The 13,649-nt window shown below is 46.4% G+C and overlaps 1 protein-coding gene across 1 annotated transcript in view; it reads left to right on the forward strand.

The window, feature by feature from the left end:
• The window catches only part of CCDC14 (coiled-coil domain containing 14), a 384,504-nt gene that overhangs the window by 72,008 nt on the left and 298,847 nt on the right, over window positions 1-13,649 (forward strand). The window contains exons 3-5 of the mRNA XM_069616670.1: window positions 204-261; window positions 6,613-6,679; window positions 6,757-6,897. Coding sequence (XP_069472771.1) covers window positions 204-261; window positions 6,613-6,679; window positions 6,757-6,897 — 266 coding nt within the window. The remainder of the gene's footprint in view (window positions 1-203; window positions 262-6,612; window positions 6,680-6,756; window positions 6,898-13,649) is intronic.

Consider the following 13,649-nt stretch of genomic DNA (forward strand, 5'->3'; position numbering starts at 1 on the left):
CTGTAGCAGTAACACTGTGGTGTGGTGCAGCAGATGCTGCTTGGTCTAAATAATCAACTGTAAGTGGCCCTGCATATACAGTACTCCTGTTGAGTGGGATCGAGAGTATCAACACCATGCTATGTATTATTTGGAGCAATGAACAAGCAAATATAAAACCGATACTGTTGGGATTTCAATCATGCATGTCCTTTGTCTTTCAGGGCCGCTGTGAGAAAAGCTCAATGCTCCTCTGTGTATTCCACTGATTCTGAAGATCAGGTAGCTGTCTTTAAACACATTCAACATTTTCGTAATCCATGTTTGGTAGGTCTAATTGTATTGTCAATAGTGCGTCGCCTAGATTGCTTATTAAAGCCAGGCCTAGGAATATTTGTGGAATATGTATGGTTTACGTGTCGCCTAACTTTCCAGGAGAGCAAGTGTTTGAGAAACATGCAGGGAACATGGTGCAAATTTGCAAGGCATCTATTTCCAGCAGTTGGTTCTGCAATTTTGCCTGTTGAAGTATTTTCACTGTCCTCAACCCACTTCCCCCTGATTAATTCTGATGTTTTAAAACTGTTCTATACTTTGCCATACATGTTCTATAGATTATGCATAGCATTATGATGATGCCAGAAGGTGTCATTTTTCTGGAACCTCTTCTTCAGGTTTCCACGTCCAGATGTATGTGTTTGCTCACTTCATGAGTCCCTTAACTGATGTGCTCCTAAATAATATGCAATGTTTGTCCTGCCAAAATAGTATTTCGAGTGGATTGTGTCCTCCAACGTATTCCTCATCTTAGATGCATTCTATCCAGCTTTGCTGCTCTTTGGAAAAATTTTCGGCAGAGGGCGCCGTGCGTCGATGTCGATGGTCCCTCGAAGGCCTCCATCGAGGGTGACGTCATTGGGTGTATAAGTAGCACGCGCGGCGCCCGTTGGCCTCAGTTCCGTTTTTCTGTAGTTACGTTGCTTCGGACATTCGGTGCACCTCGAGTTCTGTGAAAGAATATATAAACAAGAAGAAATATGTCCTCGTCATCGACACCTACCACGACCCCGAGATCGGGTTTCAAGAAATGCAAGTCGTGCGGCTCAAAAAATGTCGCTCACGGACCCACACCGCAAGTGTTTGTGGTGCCTCTGAGAAGGCCACGACATGGAGGCCTGTTGGTGTCAGGCGATGACGGGGAAGGCCTTGCGAGAAAGGAGAGGAAAGCTACAGGTAGGTCGGAAGGATCGAAAAGCTTCTAGCGTCGAGTCGAGACCCCATGAGGGGAAATCTCCAAGACGCGAAAGGCATTGATCTAGATTGCGAAGCGAATTTCATCGCTCGTCGTCTTTGTCAAAAAAATCAAAGAAACAACGCCACAAGTCTCCCTCCACCTCGTCAGACGAGTTTCTGAAAAAAATGAAATGCCCCACGAAACATTCGTCTTCCGAAGAATGGGAAGCATTCAGGGTCAAAATGATGGAGGTGTTTGATGGCTCCAACCAAGGAGGGCAGCCAGAAAAAGAGAAAAAAAAAGTTACAAAACATGTAATTTCTTCAGAGCCTGGTATTACACCTCTTCCTCCTCCTCTCCCAGAGAAGGTTTTCAAGCCTCTCCCTAGGAAGGAGTTTTTCAAATCTTTGACCTCAATTTTTGAGGAACAGGAGAGATCCGAGGAGGAAAATGTACCTTTTGGATTGGAATATGGCACCCCAAATGTCCCAGAATGCTTGATCTCAGAGGAAAGCAGAATGAGGGATTTGGTGGAGTCTTTACATAATGCAAGTGGCATTGACACTTCTCCTGAGAATGACTTTGGTAGACCAGATCCAGGAGAGCATGCCAGTCCATCTTACCGTCAGTTAATGACCAAGGTGGTAGATTACTTGGGATGGGCTAGACCACCAGCCCAATTTGTCCAAGACGATTTAAGACATATTGGACCATGGTCCCACTGAAGACCCAGTACTACCTTTTCATGTAGCCTTACAAAACAGGGTGGCCAAGAATTGGGAAACTACGGATTCTATTCCTCCGGTAAATAAGTCCCTCGCATCAAAATACCGGCCAGCCAGTAGCGACCCCGGCTATCTGTCAAAACATCCATCTCCCGAGAGTCTGGTCATACAGGCAGCCACAGCTTCCAACAAACTTGCGTACCCGTCTATCCCTCCACACAGGGACGATAAGCGTGTGGATGGTTGGGCACGGAAGGTATTTTCAGCTGGGAGCATGGCATTAAAATCAGCCAACTCCACATGTGCCTTGGCAAAATTTTCGTACACTCTGTGGGAGTGCATCGCAATGGCGGCGGAGCACATACCAGAAGGGGAAGAAAGGGAAGGTTTCCTAGCCATCATTAGAGATGGAAAGGAGGCCATGCAGGAATCCCTTCATTCTGGATTAGACACTGCGGATAGTGTAAGCAGGTCCATGGGCAGTAGCACGGTAATGCGCAGGTTTGCGTGGTTACGGAAGTCGGGTTTTGCACCGGACATACAGAACCGCCTTCTGAACATGCCTTTTGATGGAGTCTCACCTTTTTGGCAACAAGGCTGACGAGAGCCTTGAGAGGTTGCAGACCTCAAAATCAGCGTCCAAATCTTTACGAGCTGCTATTAGGCAACCTCAGCCTTTTCGTGCGCAAGGGCAATCCTGGAGGGGACGATCCTATCGTTATTACGGAGAGGAATGGCCAGTCAGAGGGGCCAAAGAAAGGCCACTCGTGGTGGACAAGGAAAACGTGCTAAGCCAGCTCCAGCTGCAGCCTCTTTGCCATCAGTGGCTGCAACATCCGCCAAAAAACCATTTTGAGGACTTACACCACAAAACACCTGTATGAAGCAGGCTGTTGCAGCATCTGCAAGAATGGCGAGCCATTACTTCAGATGTTTGGGCTCTAGAAATAATAGCCCAAGGCTCGTGCCTTCCTTTTCTAAAGCAACCTCAAAGCAATCCACCAGGGAGACACCCGTTGAAGTTTTCAAACCCGTTCCTACAGCAGGAAGTTCTAACACTGCTGGAAAAGGGTGCTACAGAACCAGTACCTGCAGCGGAGAGGAACAAGGGATGGTGTCCCTATATTTCTTGATCCCCAAAAAGGACAGAGGACTGAGACCCATCTTGGACTTAAGAAACTTGAACAAGTTCCTCAGGAAAGATAAATTCAAGATGGTTACCGTTTCTCAGATCCTTCAGGCCCTTCAACTCCAGGACTGGTTGGTGTCATTGGACCTCCAGGATGCTTATTTTCATGTGCCGATTCATCTCAAACACAGAAAATACCTGAGGTTCGTAGTTGGTGACTCGCACTATCAGTTTTGAGTCCTGCCATTCGGGTTGATCTCCGCCCCGAGGGTCTTCACCAAGTTAATGGTATTGGTGGCAGCGCACCTCAGGAGAGGGGGGGATTCATGTCTACCCCTACCTGGACGATTGGTTGATCAGAGTGCGCTCTGCCGAGCAAGCACTAGATCATCTGAAAGTCGCCTGCCACTTCCTCCACAAACTGGGCTCCTCCCTCAATTTCAAGAAGTCTCAAATGACACCTTCCCAACAGCTTCAGTACATAGGAGCTGTACTAGACACATCCTTGGGAAAGAGCTCGCCTCCCAAGACGAGGGCTCAAGACATTCTTCTGATGGTTTCCAAATTCCAAAATGCCCAAAATCTCCAGGCTTACGACTTTTTAAGGTTGCTCAGCCTTGTGGCATCCTGCATCTTTCTGGTGCCAGAGGCACGCTTGAGGATGAGATCCCTTCAATGGGCCCTAAAGACTTGGTGGTCCCGGTTCTCGGGTCAAATGACGGATCTTCAGATTCCGAACAAGGTCAGACGAGACCTTCTATGGTAGACCTGTACAGAGAACATCCTAAAAGGAGAACCTTTTTGGCAACCATGGCCGGAGATCACAGTAATGACGGACGCCTCACTCCTGGGGTGGGGAGCTCATGCCAACGATTTGACAATCAACGGTCGTTGGTCTCCATCGGAGTCCAAACTGCATATCAACCTTTTAGAGCTGAGGGCAATCAGACTAGCGCTGAAGGTCTTCCTGCCATCTATCGGGGGAAAGAATGTCCTGAGAATGACGGACAACACAGTGGCCATGCACTACCTAAACAAGAGGTGGTGTGGGGTCACTACCGCTGTGCAGAGAGGCAATGAAGCTCTGGTATTGGGCGATTCAGGAGGGAATCTCTTTAACGGCAATTCATCTAGCCGGGGAAGAGAATATGACGGCAGATTCAAGAGATCTTCGTCCTTTGGGGAACCCCTCAGGTAGACCTATACGCAACCAGTACCAACCGAAAATGTGAAGGGTATTGCTCAAGGGAATTTCCCCCGAGAGGAGCCCTGGGGGACGTGTTTGTGGTGGATTGGAATTTCCCACTATTGTACGCGTTCCCTCGATTCCCGTCATTCCTCAGGTCATCAGGAGGCTGAGGCGCTTCGGGAACCGCATGATCCTAATTGCCCCGGATTGGGCCAGGAGAACGTGGTATCCGGACCTTCTAGATATGTCCCATCTGTCCTCCAGTACGTCTTCCTCAGAGAGGGAACCTTCTCTCTCAAATGGAAGGTCAGGTTCTCCACCCAGAGGTCAGAACACTCAACCTTCATGCTTGGTATCTGAAAGGCTGAGATACAGGGATTGGAACCTTCCAGATGATATGGATGTGTTGCTTTCGGTAAGAAGGCCAGCAACACGGTCTCTATACCGTTGCTGTTGGAAAAAGTTTTGCAACTGGTGCAGGTAAAAGAATGTCGATCCTTTTCTATGTTCTATTCCGGGAATACTATCTTTCCTTCTGACCCTAGCGCATAGAGGTCTGAATATCGGAACAATGAAAGGTTCCCTTGCAGCGGTTTCCATTTTCAAGCGCTCATCGGAAGAATGCGCCTTCAAAATTCCTTTTGATAACACAATTCTTAAAAGTTCTCACTAATGTGTTTCGTCCTCACCCATTTCAACTACCGATTTGGGATTTAAATTTAGTCCTAAAATTCTTAATGTGTGTCCCTTTTGAGCCTATGCACACGTGTCCATTAAGATTACTAACATGGAAAACGGCCTTTTTAGTTGCTCTAACATCGGTAAGAAGAGTGAGCGAATTGCAGGCACTGTCTTCTGGCCACCTTATACTGTGTTCCATAAGGACAGGGTGGTATTGAGGGTTAAACCATCATTTTTACCAAAAGTAATATCTGATTTTCATTTAAGTCAGAAAATTGTTTTACCCTTATTCTATCCTCCACCTCATCCTTCTAAGGAGGAAGAAAGATTACAGACTGGATCCAAAAAGAGCTTTAGGCTTTTACATCTCTAGACTTTCTAGGCTTAGAGGGAACAACCAGTTGTTTATAGGCTACACAGGAAGGAAACTGGGTCAATCGGTAACAAAACAGACAATTTCACGCTGGATTGTACTTTGCATTTCAGAATGCTACAGACTAGCACAAAAAGACCCACCAGAAGGGTTGAGGGCTCATTCCACCAGAGGCATCGCCTCTTCCACAGCCCTTCAAAGAGGTGTCCCAATAAGGTCCATTTGCGAAGCAGCAACTTGGTCTTCACTTCACACCTTCTCAAAATTCTATAGCCTGGATGCTTCCCAGTCTAGGGAGCTGACTTTTGGGAAAGCAGTGCTTCATTCCACCATCTAAAGGCATTGATGAAAGAAAAAAAAATCTGACTCCTCCTCCAGAGAAAGTAACAAAATACTGCTTTGGGAGTCTATCTAAGATGAGGAATACTTTGGAGGACACAATCCACTCGAAGAACAAGTTACTTACCAACTGGTAAAGTTCTTTCGATTGGATGTTCCTCCAACGTATTCCTCATCTCCCTCCCAACCTACCCCTCTGTAGATTTTTCCGGATTATTGCCATCTCAAATCTCGCAAGGCTGATACTGATACCTGTCTGCTGGCACAATCTACACAGTACAAGATCACAGGCAAAAAAAAGGGGGAAAAACAGAACTGAGGCCAACGGGCACCGCGCGTGCTTTTTACACCCGATGACGTCACCCTCGACGGCGGCCTTCGAGGGACACTCGACATCGACGCACGGCGCCCTCTGCCGAAAAAATTTCCGAAGAGCAGCAAAGCTGGATGGAATACATCTAAAATGAGGAATACGTTGGAGGAACATCCAATAGAAAGAAACTTACCAGTTGGTAAGTAACTTGTTGTTCTTGTCTCTTGTATGTTTTCTTCTCCACAAACTCTTAACATCTGACCTAATTTATTTTTATTTGGATTGTATTTCTTTTCTAGCTGTCTGCCTGGCCCCAAGCCAAAATGTCCAGTGTTACATTTATGTTTTGTGTTTTATGGTGCTCCCCACCCATTGAGATTTGTGTGTGCTTTATACACCCAGTTAATAAATAAAACATTTTACAAGACCCATTTCAATGATGAATTGTAAGCACAGGCGTGATGGGCCTTCTACTTTCTTATTGAATAGAAAACCATATTCTAGATTCTAACCTAACGCCGACCTGCCACCCTTTTCCCCGCCAGCACACTTTGTTCATTATGAACTGTAGTGCCACACAAAATAACTGCGGAATGGATTTTGGAATACTATGGTCGGTCTCTGTAATTCACTGTTATTCATTCCTGCAGGTGGTTGTCATACACAAAGGACTTGATCGCTGTGCAGCATTATTAAAGGACATTTTACACAATGAAGGTAATGGTGTGTTCTTTCTATTTGCGACGTTTTGAGGTATTACTCCTTGTATTCATGTTTTTTTTTTGTTACTCTAGATGCAGAGAAGATACATTTGAATCAAGGAAAAGTTGCATTCACTAAAGCAGTGACAAAATCTTTAATGGGGAAAGGGAATCTCTCAAAAAAGAAAGTGCCAAGGAAACATGCTCCTGCTTCACATGTTCATAAAGAAATCGGTAAGCTCATTAACCGACTGTGCCTAAAGTTGTCGTTTAGCCAAGTTCTTTGCTAGTTAATCACATGCAGCTGTGCTTTAAGTGGGCCTGAGTATCTGCACTTTGTATTTGAAAGAAATGTTAACACAGCTTCTCAGCAAGATGCCAATGCGTTTAATGTCTTACCACCAGCACTTCTCAACAGATAGCAGGTACTCTGGGATAGTGAGTAACAGCACTTATGTTTTTGCCTTTCAAGTCTGATCAAATGTCATTTGCAATAGACTTTATTAAAGCATTCAAATGCAGGACAGTGGGCCAACCCTGTTGAAATGAAAATGAAATGATATTTTATTTATATTGCACTCGTACAGAAGTGATTCAGAGCGCGACCAGGCAAAAAGGAAGGGGAACAAGGGAGAGAAAAAACAGAAAAAACTGCGATCTTAGTAGGCCCAGTGACATTTAAGAAAGCACAAGCACAAGTGCATGGGAAAGGAAAATGGGGGAAAAGTGTGAAGCAGAGGAGAGAAAAACAAATATTAAATAGAATAAATAATAAAATAAGGGCTTTAAACCATTGTAGTGCAGCCGGCAAGTGAGTTAGTCAGAAAGGTATATCTGATAAGTGCAGATGAAACGTGGGAGGGGGACTGTATGGGTACAGATACAGAACCCTAGTGCAGATGGTGGCCTGGTGGCAGGGTGAGCAGATACCTGGGCCCGAAAGAACAGAGGGTGGCCAGGTGCACAATGCCATAAGAAGAAACAGATCAACAGGGGAGAAGGGGGGGCAGAGGCAAAGAGGAAGGTCTTGAGAACTTTCCGGAACCAAAGATGTTTTTCCTCAAGTTTCAAGGTGGCCGGGAGGCTGTTCCAAAGGGGGAGGCACCAGCCGAAGACAGGGATCTACCCCCAGCTCGTTTCTTTTGCAAAACGACTAACCCTGAGGGAGTTGGAAGTAGAGGAGCGAAGGGCTCGAGAGGGGAGGTATTTACTGAGGGATAGTTGAAGGTATATTGGACCCAGGCCCCAGAAAGCCTTGTGGATAATGCAGAGGGTTTTAAATTTAATCCTTGCATCCACTGGGAGCCAATGAAGGGATTTCAAGGCTGGAGAGATACGATCCCAGGGCTTGAGGCCAAGGACAAGTCTTGCAGTCCTGTTCTGGATTAGCTGTAGAGGGCGGAGAGTGGAGGCAGGTAGATTTAGGAAGAGGCTGTTACAGTAATCCAGTTTGGAAAGAACCAGAGCTTGGGAGACCGTGAGCTTTTGAGGGAAGGAGAGGAAAGGTAGAGTACCTCTAAGGAGGTGAAGTAAAAAGTTAGATTTTTTGGGAGACATCAGAGATGTGTGCGGAGAAGGAAAGTGTAGAGTCAATGATAACCCCAAGGTTCTTAGTCTCGCAAGTCGGGGGTGGGAGGAGGGCCAAGGGAGGCCAGCCAGAGAGTGAGAGGAAAGGATGGAGATGTACCAATAAGGAGGATCTCAGTCTTGTTGGCATTTAGACATATCATTGGCGGCACACCAATTTTAAATGGCGATTAGACAATCGGAGATGAGGGAAGGAGAGGAGGAGGCTGAGGGAAGCCTGAAAATGAGTTTGGTGTCGTCAGCATAGCACTGGAAAGTTGAGCAGAACATTGAGATGCAGTAAGCGAGAGTTGCCAGGTATTGGTTGAAAAGCCAAGGCGAGAGGATAGACCCCTGGGGAACACCACATGTGTAGCGGGAGATAGAAGATAGGAAGGACCCAAGTTGTACCTGGGAGGGTCGATCAGAGAGAAGAGGTCAGCCAGGCCAGAGCCTGATCAGTGATACCGAGGTTGTCACGAAGACGATTGAGCAGGGTGGTATGGTTGACCGTGTCAAACGCAGAGGAGAGGTCAAGTAGGATGAGGACAGAGGGAATGTTAGAATCGAGGTTGGAGAGCAGGTTTTCACAGATGTTCAGGAGAGCAGTTTCTGGCGGCTCCGAAGCCAGATTGGTGGTCATGGAGGGAGCCAACAGAGTCGGAATGGAGATTAAGCTGAGAGATGGCCAGCTTTTCCAGGAGCTTGCCCAAAAAGGGAGTAATAGAAATTGGGCGGTAGTTTACGGGACATGACTGATCAGCAGTGGATTTCTTGAGAGGATGCACAAGGGAGTGTTGAAGATGGGTGGAGAAAGAGCCAGATGCAAAGGAGAGGTTGCAGAAATCAGCAAGGGCTGGCGCAAGGGTGTCAATGTGGTCCTTAATGGTTTTAGAGGAACAGGGAAGGACCTGTTTTGATGAGGTTTTCATAGATCGGACTTTTCTAGATATCTCATCAGGGGAGAAAAGAGGAAAGGAGGAGAAAGGGGGATGAGGGATAGCTGAAGGAGGGTCAGCAGGCTGAGAAGGAGAGGGAGGAGCGGAAGAGAAGGTGGACAGGATGTCCTGGGTTTTAGAGATAAAGTGAGAGGCAAGGGCATTGCAAAGATCCTGGGAGGAGAGAGGAGGGGTGGAGACTGCAGCAGGGTTGGTCAGCTCCTTGCAGATTTTGAAAAGTTCGGCCGAGTTGTTAGATGCCGCAGAGACGCGGGCTTGTATGTGGACTCTTCTTAGTGTGGACAGCAAGTCGGTATTGCCTTTGGAGCAGGCGGCAGGCCAGTTTGTCAGAGGATGAGCAAGAAGCCCTCCATTTACTCTCAGCCCCCCTACACTTGGTAATGACTCTCCCACTAGTGCGTCCGGCCATGCTGTTACGGCAGAGTCAGCCCTCCGACCCACGCATTAACAGTAGCACTTGCGAACATTAGACACAGGTGCTGAGGATGCTGTTTAAGTGAAGAAAAAAAATACGCTATTGATTAGATGTATTTTCTACGGCTCTCCAGTCTACTGAAGTCTGCTTTGTTTTTGTTGGTGAAAAAATCAACACAGGAAAAGGAAGGGGCGTTAGTGGATTGGCGGGTAATCTAGATTGGAGAAGTTTTTTTATTATATCTTTTCATTTTGATGTAAGGCTTTATCGCCCGCATCTGGTGTTTTCTGGTGCAGATGTAACTGCTGAAGGTTGTAGAGGGGGGACGTGGGCCGGAGGGGGCGGGGGCGAAGAGTGAATGGCAGGGAGGGTTTAGCAGCGAGCATCTTCTTTGGCTTCTCTGAACAGAGGCTTGTACTACTAGTGCATACAGCCCATGTCTAAGCAGCCTTACAGGCTGCATGCCTGGGTGTCTACAAAATCCACTTCTTGCCTCTTGTTTGTAAATTTTTAAGGTGTATTTCTCTAATGTGTATGCAGTGAATTTCAGGCCCCAGCATGAAAACAGTTGTGTAAAATACAAGGTACCTGCAAGGAAATCGCTCTGTTTCCACCATTACATTTAGGATAACTAAGATCGAAGAATGTATTTTTATTGGAGTATTTAGCGCAGACCAAGCTTCGGGAAGCAATGGAGCACTTTAGAAATCAGGGGGTGGGGGGGAGAGGACACGATGGGGGAAGCACAGCTACACCGTACACGGGAGCTAACGGGGGGGATGGGGAGGGCCGGCCATTTGGCAGCAAGGCATCTACAAGCAACTGGGGGAGGAAACTAGGAGAGCAGATTACCCAGTCTCAGATTAAGGTGGGGGAGTTGAGGGTGTGTGGACCTAGGTGTTGGGGAAGAGCCATTCGTTAAAGTGGATGTGCTTTTGCTCCTTCCTGAAAAGTAGAAGCGAGGTGCTTGTCTGGTGTTGACACAGAAATTGTTCCAGAGTCTTGCGTGTAGACAAAGAATGTCTTTTGGTTCTTTCAATCCTGCATCGGCAGTTTTGAGATCTGCACATGTCCTTCTGGTGGATCATAGGCCTTCAGAAATGTTGCGTTTCACAGTGAGATAGCTTGGGGACTTCACGGTGACAGCCTTGTAGATTATGCAGCAGGATTTGAAGATGCTACATGCTTCCAGCTTGAGTCAGTGCAGTGCGTTGAGGGTTGGTGGTGTGGCCGAAATTGCGTTGTTTCAGCTTTCAGGACACATCTTGTTGGGTGTCGGTGTAATCGCAGGAAGGCCTTTGAAAAGGGCATTGCCACAATCCAGGTGGGAGAGGACCAAGGCTTGGACAGCAAATGGGAAGTTGTTTTCTGGGATGAAGAGCCTGAATATTCAGCAGGAGAGAAAGTTGGTACCAAGGTGATTGTCTTCCTTGCTGTGTGCTGTTTGAAAGAGATATCTGTTGATGTCTAATCCAAAAGACTTTGCGCAGGTGGGCAGCCGGGGTGTGCAGCCCTAGAGTATCATAGTAGAGAGCCAGGTCTGGATGTCAGGGTATTCGGTGGTGGTCAGCAGTAGGAATTCCTTCTTGGAGGATGCAGGGGTTGAGCTTAAAGTAGACACTGGGCATCCAGGACTGGACTAATGTGAGGCAGGCCTTGAACCTGTGCATGTCTTTGATGGATGATAGCTTGCAGTAGAGCCGCTTGTCTGTCTGTGTATTGGTGGATGTGGATATTGTATGGAGCTGGGAGGGTTCCACACAGTCGCAGGGAAGAGAATGAATCCTTGCCGACTCCAAGTGATGGGTAGAGTAGATCTGGAGAAAGCCATTTGAACAAACAGGTGCCAGTTAGCAAGATAGGATTTGAACCAGCAGAGGATGGTCTTGCTGATCCCCATACGTCAATGTATAATGTCAGTGAGTGTTTGGTGGTCTACTGTGTTGAATGCTGCTGAACAGTCCAGCAGAATCTGGAGACAAGGATGTCCATATTCAAGGATTTTAAGGCCGTTTCTGTGCTGCATCTGTGTCTCAAGCCAGATAGGTAGGACTGAAGGAGGCTATTGGCTTCGATGTGCTGGAGGAGTTGAGTTTCTACTGTTTTCTCAAGGATCTTACCTAGAGAGGGAAGATGGGTGATGGGGCAGTGTTGGTTTCATGAGTAAGCTGGTTGATGGGGCAGTGTTGGTTTCATGAGTAAGCTGGTTGATGGGGCAGTGTTGGTTTCATGAGTAATGGGAGAATTTGTTCAGCCTTGGATGTCAAAGGGAAGGTGTCTTGAGTTAGGGAGCTGTTGATAATTGTCAGGTAAGTGAGGAGTGCTTCCGTCAGAAGGGTCTTGTGTATGAATGCAGGGAGGATGTTGTTTGCATTCAATCTGGCCTTGAGGCATATTAAGGTGGCAGTGAGTGTCTTGAAGTTGTCCAAGTAGTTGTGATTTTGCGAGATGGTGTGGGCAAAAGTTGTAAGCTGCTAGCCAGCATAAGTCACTCGCCACCTCAATTTTATACATACAAACAGCTCACCATGTCCTTCTCGCCAAGAGTCAAATATCACTAGGCAATGTCTAGTGTAAATGTTTCACCCTGTGAGAGATGTCCAGTCACTTGTAGCATTGGTGTCTGTGTGGAGGGTCACGCTGATCTTGTTGATCAAGAAAGATATGATGGCAGTGGATTTTTAAATGGACTGAGGTATGGGTGGGTCGGGCAGAGGGTTGATGCAGCTCTTGATGACTTTGAAGAGTGCTCTGCTTTCATTGTTGGCTTTGGCAGTAGTTAGTCTTTGCAGTGATGATGTGTGTAGCACAGAATTCGGAGGTGGTGTGTGCTGCAGGAATTTCACCAAGTTTGTTTTTTGTTTTATGATTTTCTTTTATTGAAGTTGAGTTCTTTAGTGTACCAGGGTGTGGAAGGTTTAAGTTTGAGGGTGCATTGTTTCACCGGGGCATGTCGGTTGATGTTGGTTGTGTTGAAGTCTTGGAGAAACCAGTAGCAGTCCTTGTTAGTTTTGAGGTTGAATTGCCCCATGTGAGATGGAAGTTAGGAGGTAGTCTGCGAGAGCCTCCAGTAGGAAGTTCTTGATTGATCCGAAGGCTTGTTTTCTATATTTCCAATGGATATGCTTGTCTAGGGTGGTTGCCCGATGGTTTGACCAGGCAAGTGGAATTGGAGAGCAGGGATGATTCGTTCCAGGATGTTCTCTTTCCTTTAAGTTGAGGTCTTTCGTGTGCTGTTTGAGGTACAGTGTGTCAAATAATCTGTGGAGATCTTCCTTTGACTTGCCGGCTGGGTTGCCAGGGATGGTGGTGTTAAGGATTCCAATTGGGCGTCACACACCAGACCAGTACTCTTGCCATTAGCCTAGGAGGTAGCACACAATTAAAATACTTTTTCTTTATTTCCTAGAATTCGGATTGAGTTGGCACCCAAGCCGTCTCACACGCCCCTTTTACAAATACCCCGGCTCACCATGGACCATGAACCAGGCCGGTGGGTGGTAATACAATATTTATTTTATATTCAAAGAAAATCACACATTTAATATTGGGCAGCAATCACCAATGGGGTGATAATTACAAGGTAAAACTATGAACCACGCTTAGTTGAACTTCTACTATAACATATCCAAAGCACAGATGAATGGGAGCAATTTTACTGTTTGGGTAGATAGCACCCGAATTAAGATTTACCCCTGCAATACAAATTAAAATCCGACCTGCCCTCACGAAATGGGAGGCAAAATCGGATTTGAAAACCTTTCCAATTGCATAAATAACACTCGGAATTGGTAAATAATTTACATGCGGTTTAATAAATGGGGTAAATAGGAGTTCTAACAGTATCAGGAATGTAAGAACACTAGCAACTACAAGGCAAGGTATCAACAAAGGGCATGCTGTTCAAAAATCAACTTTGAAGTAAGAACACTGCAGGCAAATCACACGTTGGAAAAATGTTTAAATGTCAAAACGGTTTGAAAAACGGGTGAAATGGGCACAATCGGAATACAGTTTTTAGGGTGGGTGATAGATGTACATCACAG

This window comes from Ambystoma mexicanum, chromosome 9, assembly GCF_040938575.1.
Source record: "Ambystoma mexicanum isolate Mex_15411 chromosome 9, UKY_AmexF1_1, whole genome shotgun sequence".
Classification (NCBI taxonomy): Eukaryota; Metazoa; Chordata; class Amphibia; order Caudata; family Ambystomatidae; genus Ambystoma; species Ambystoma mexicanum.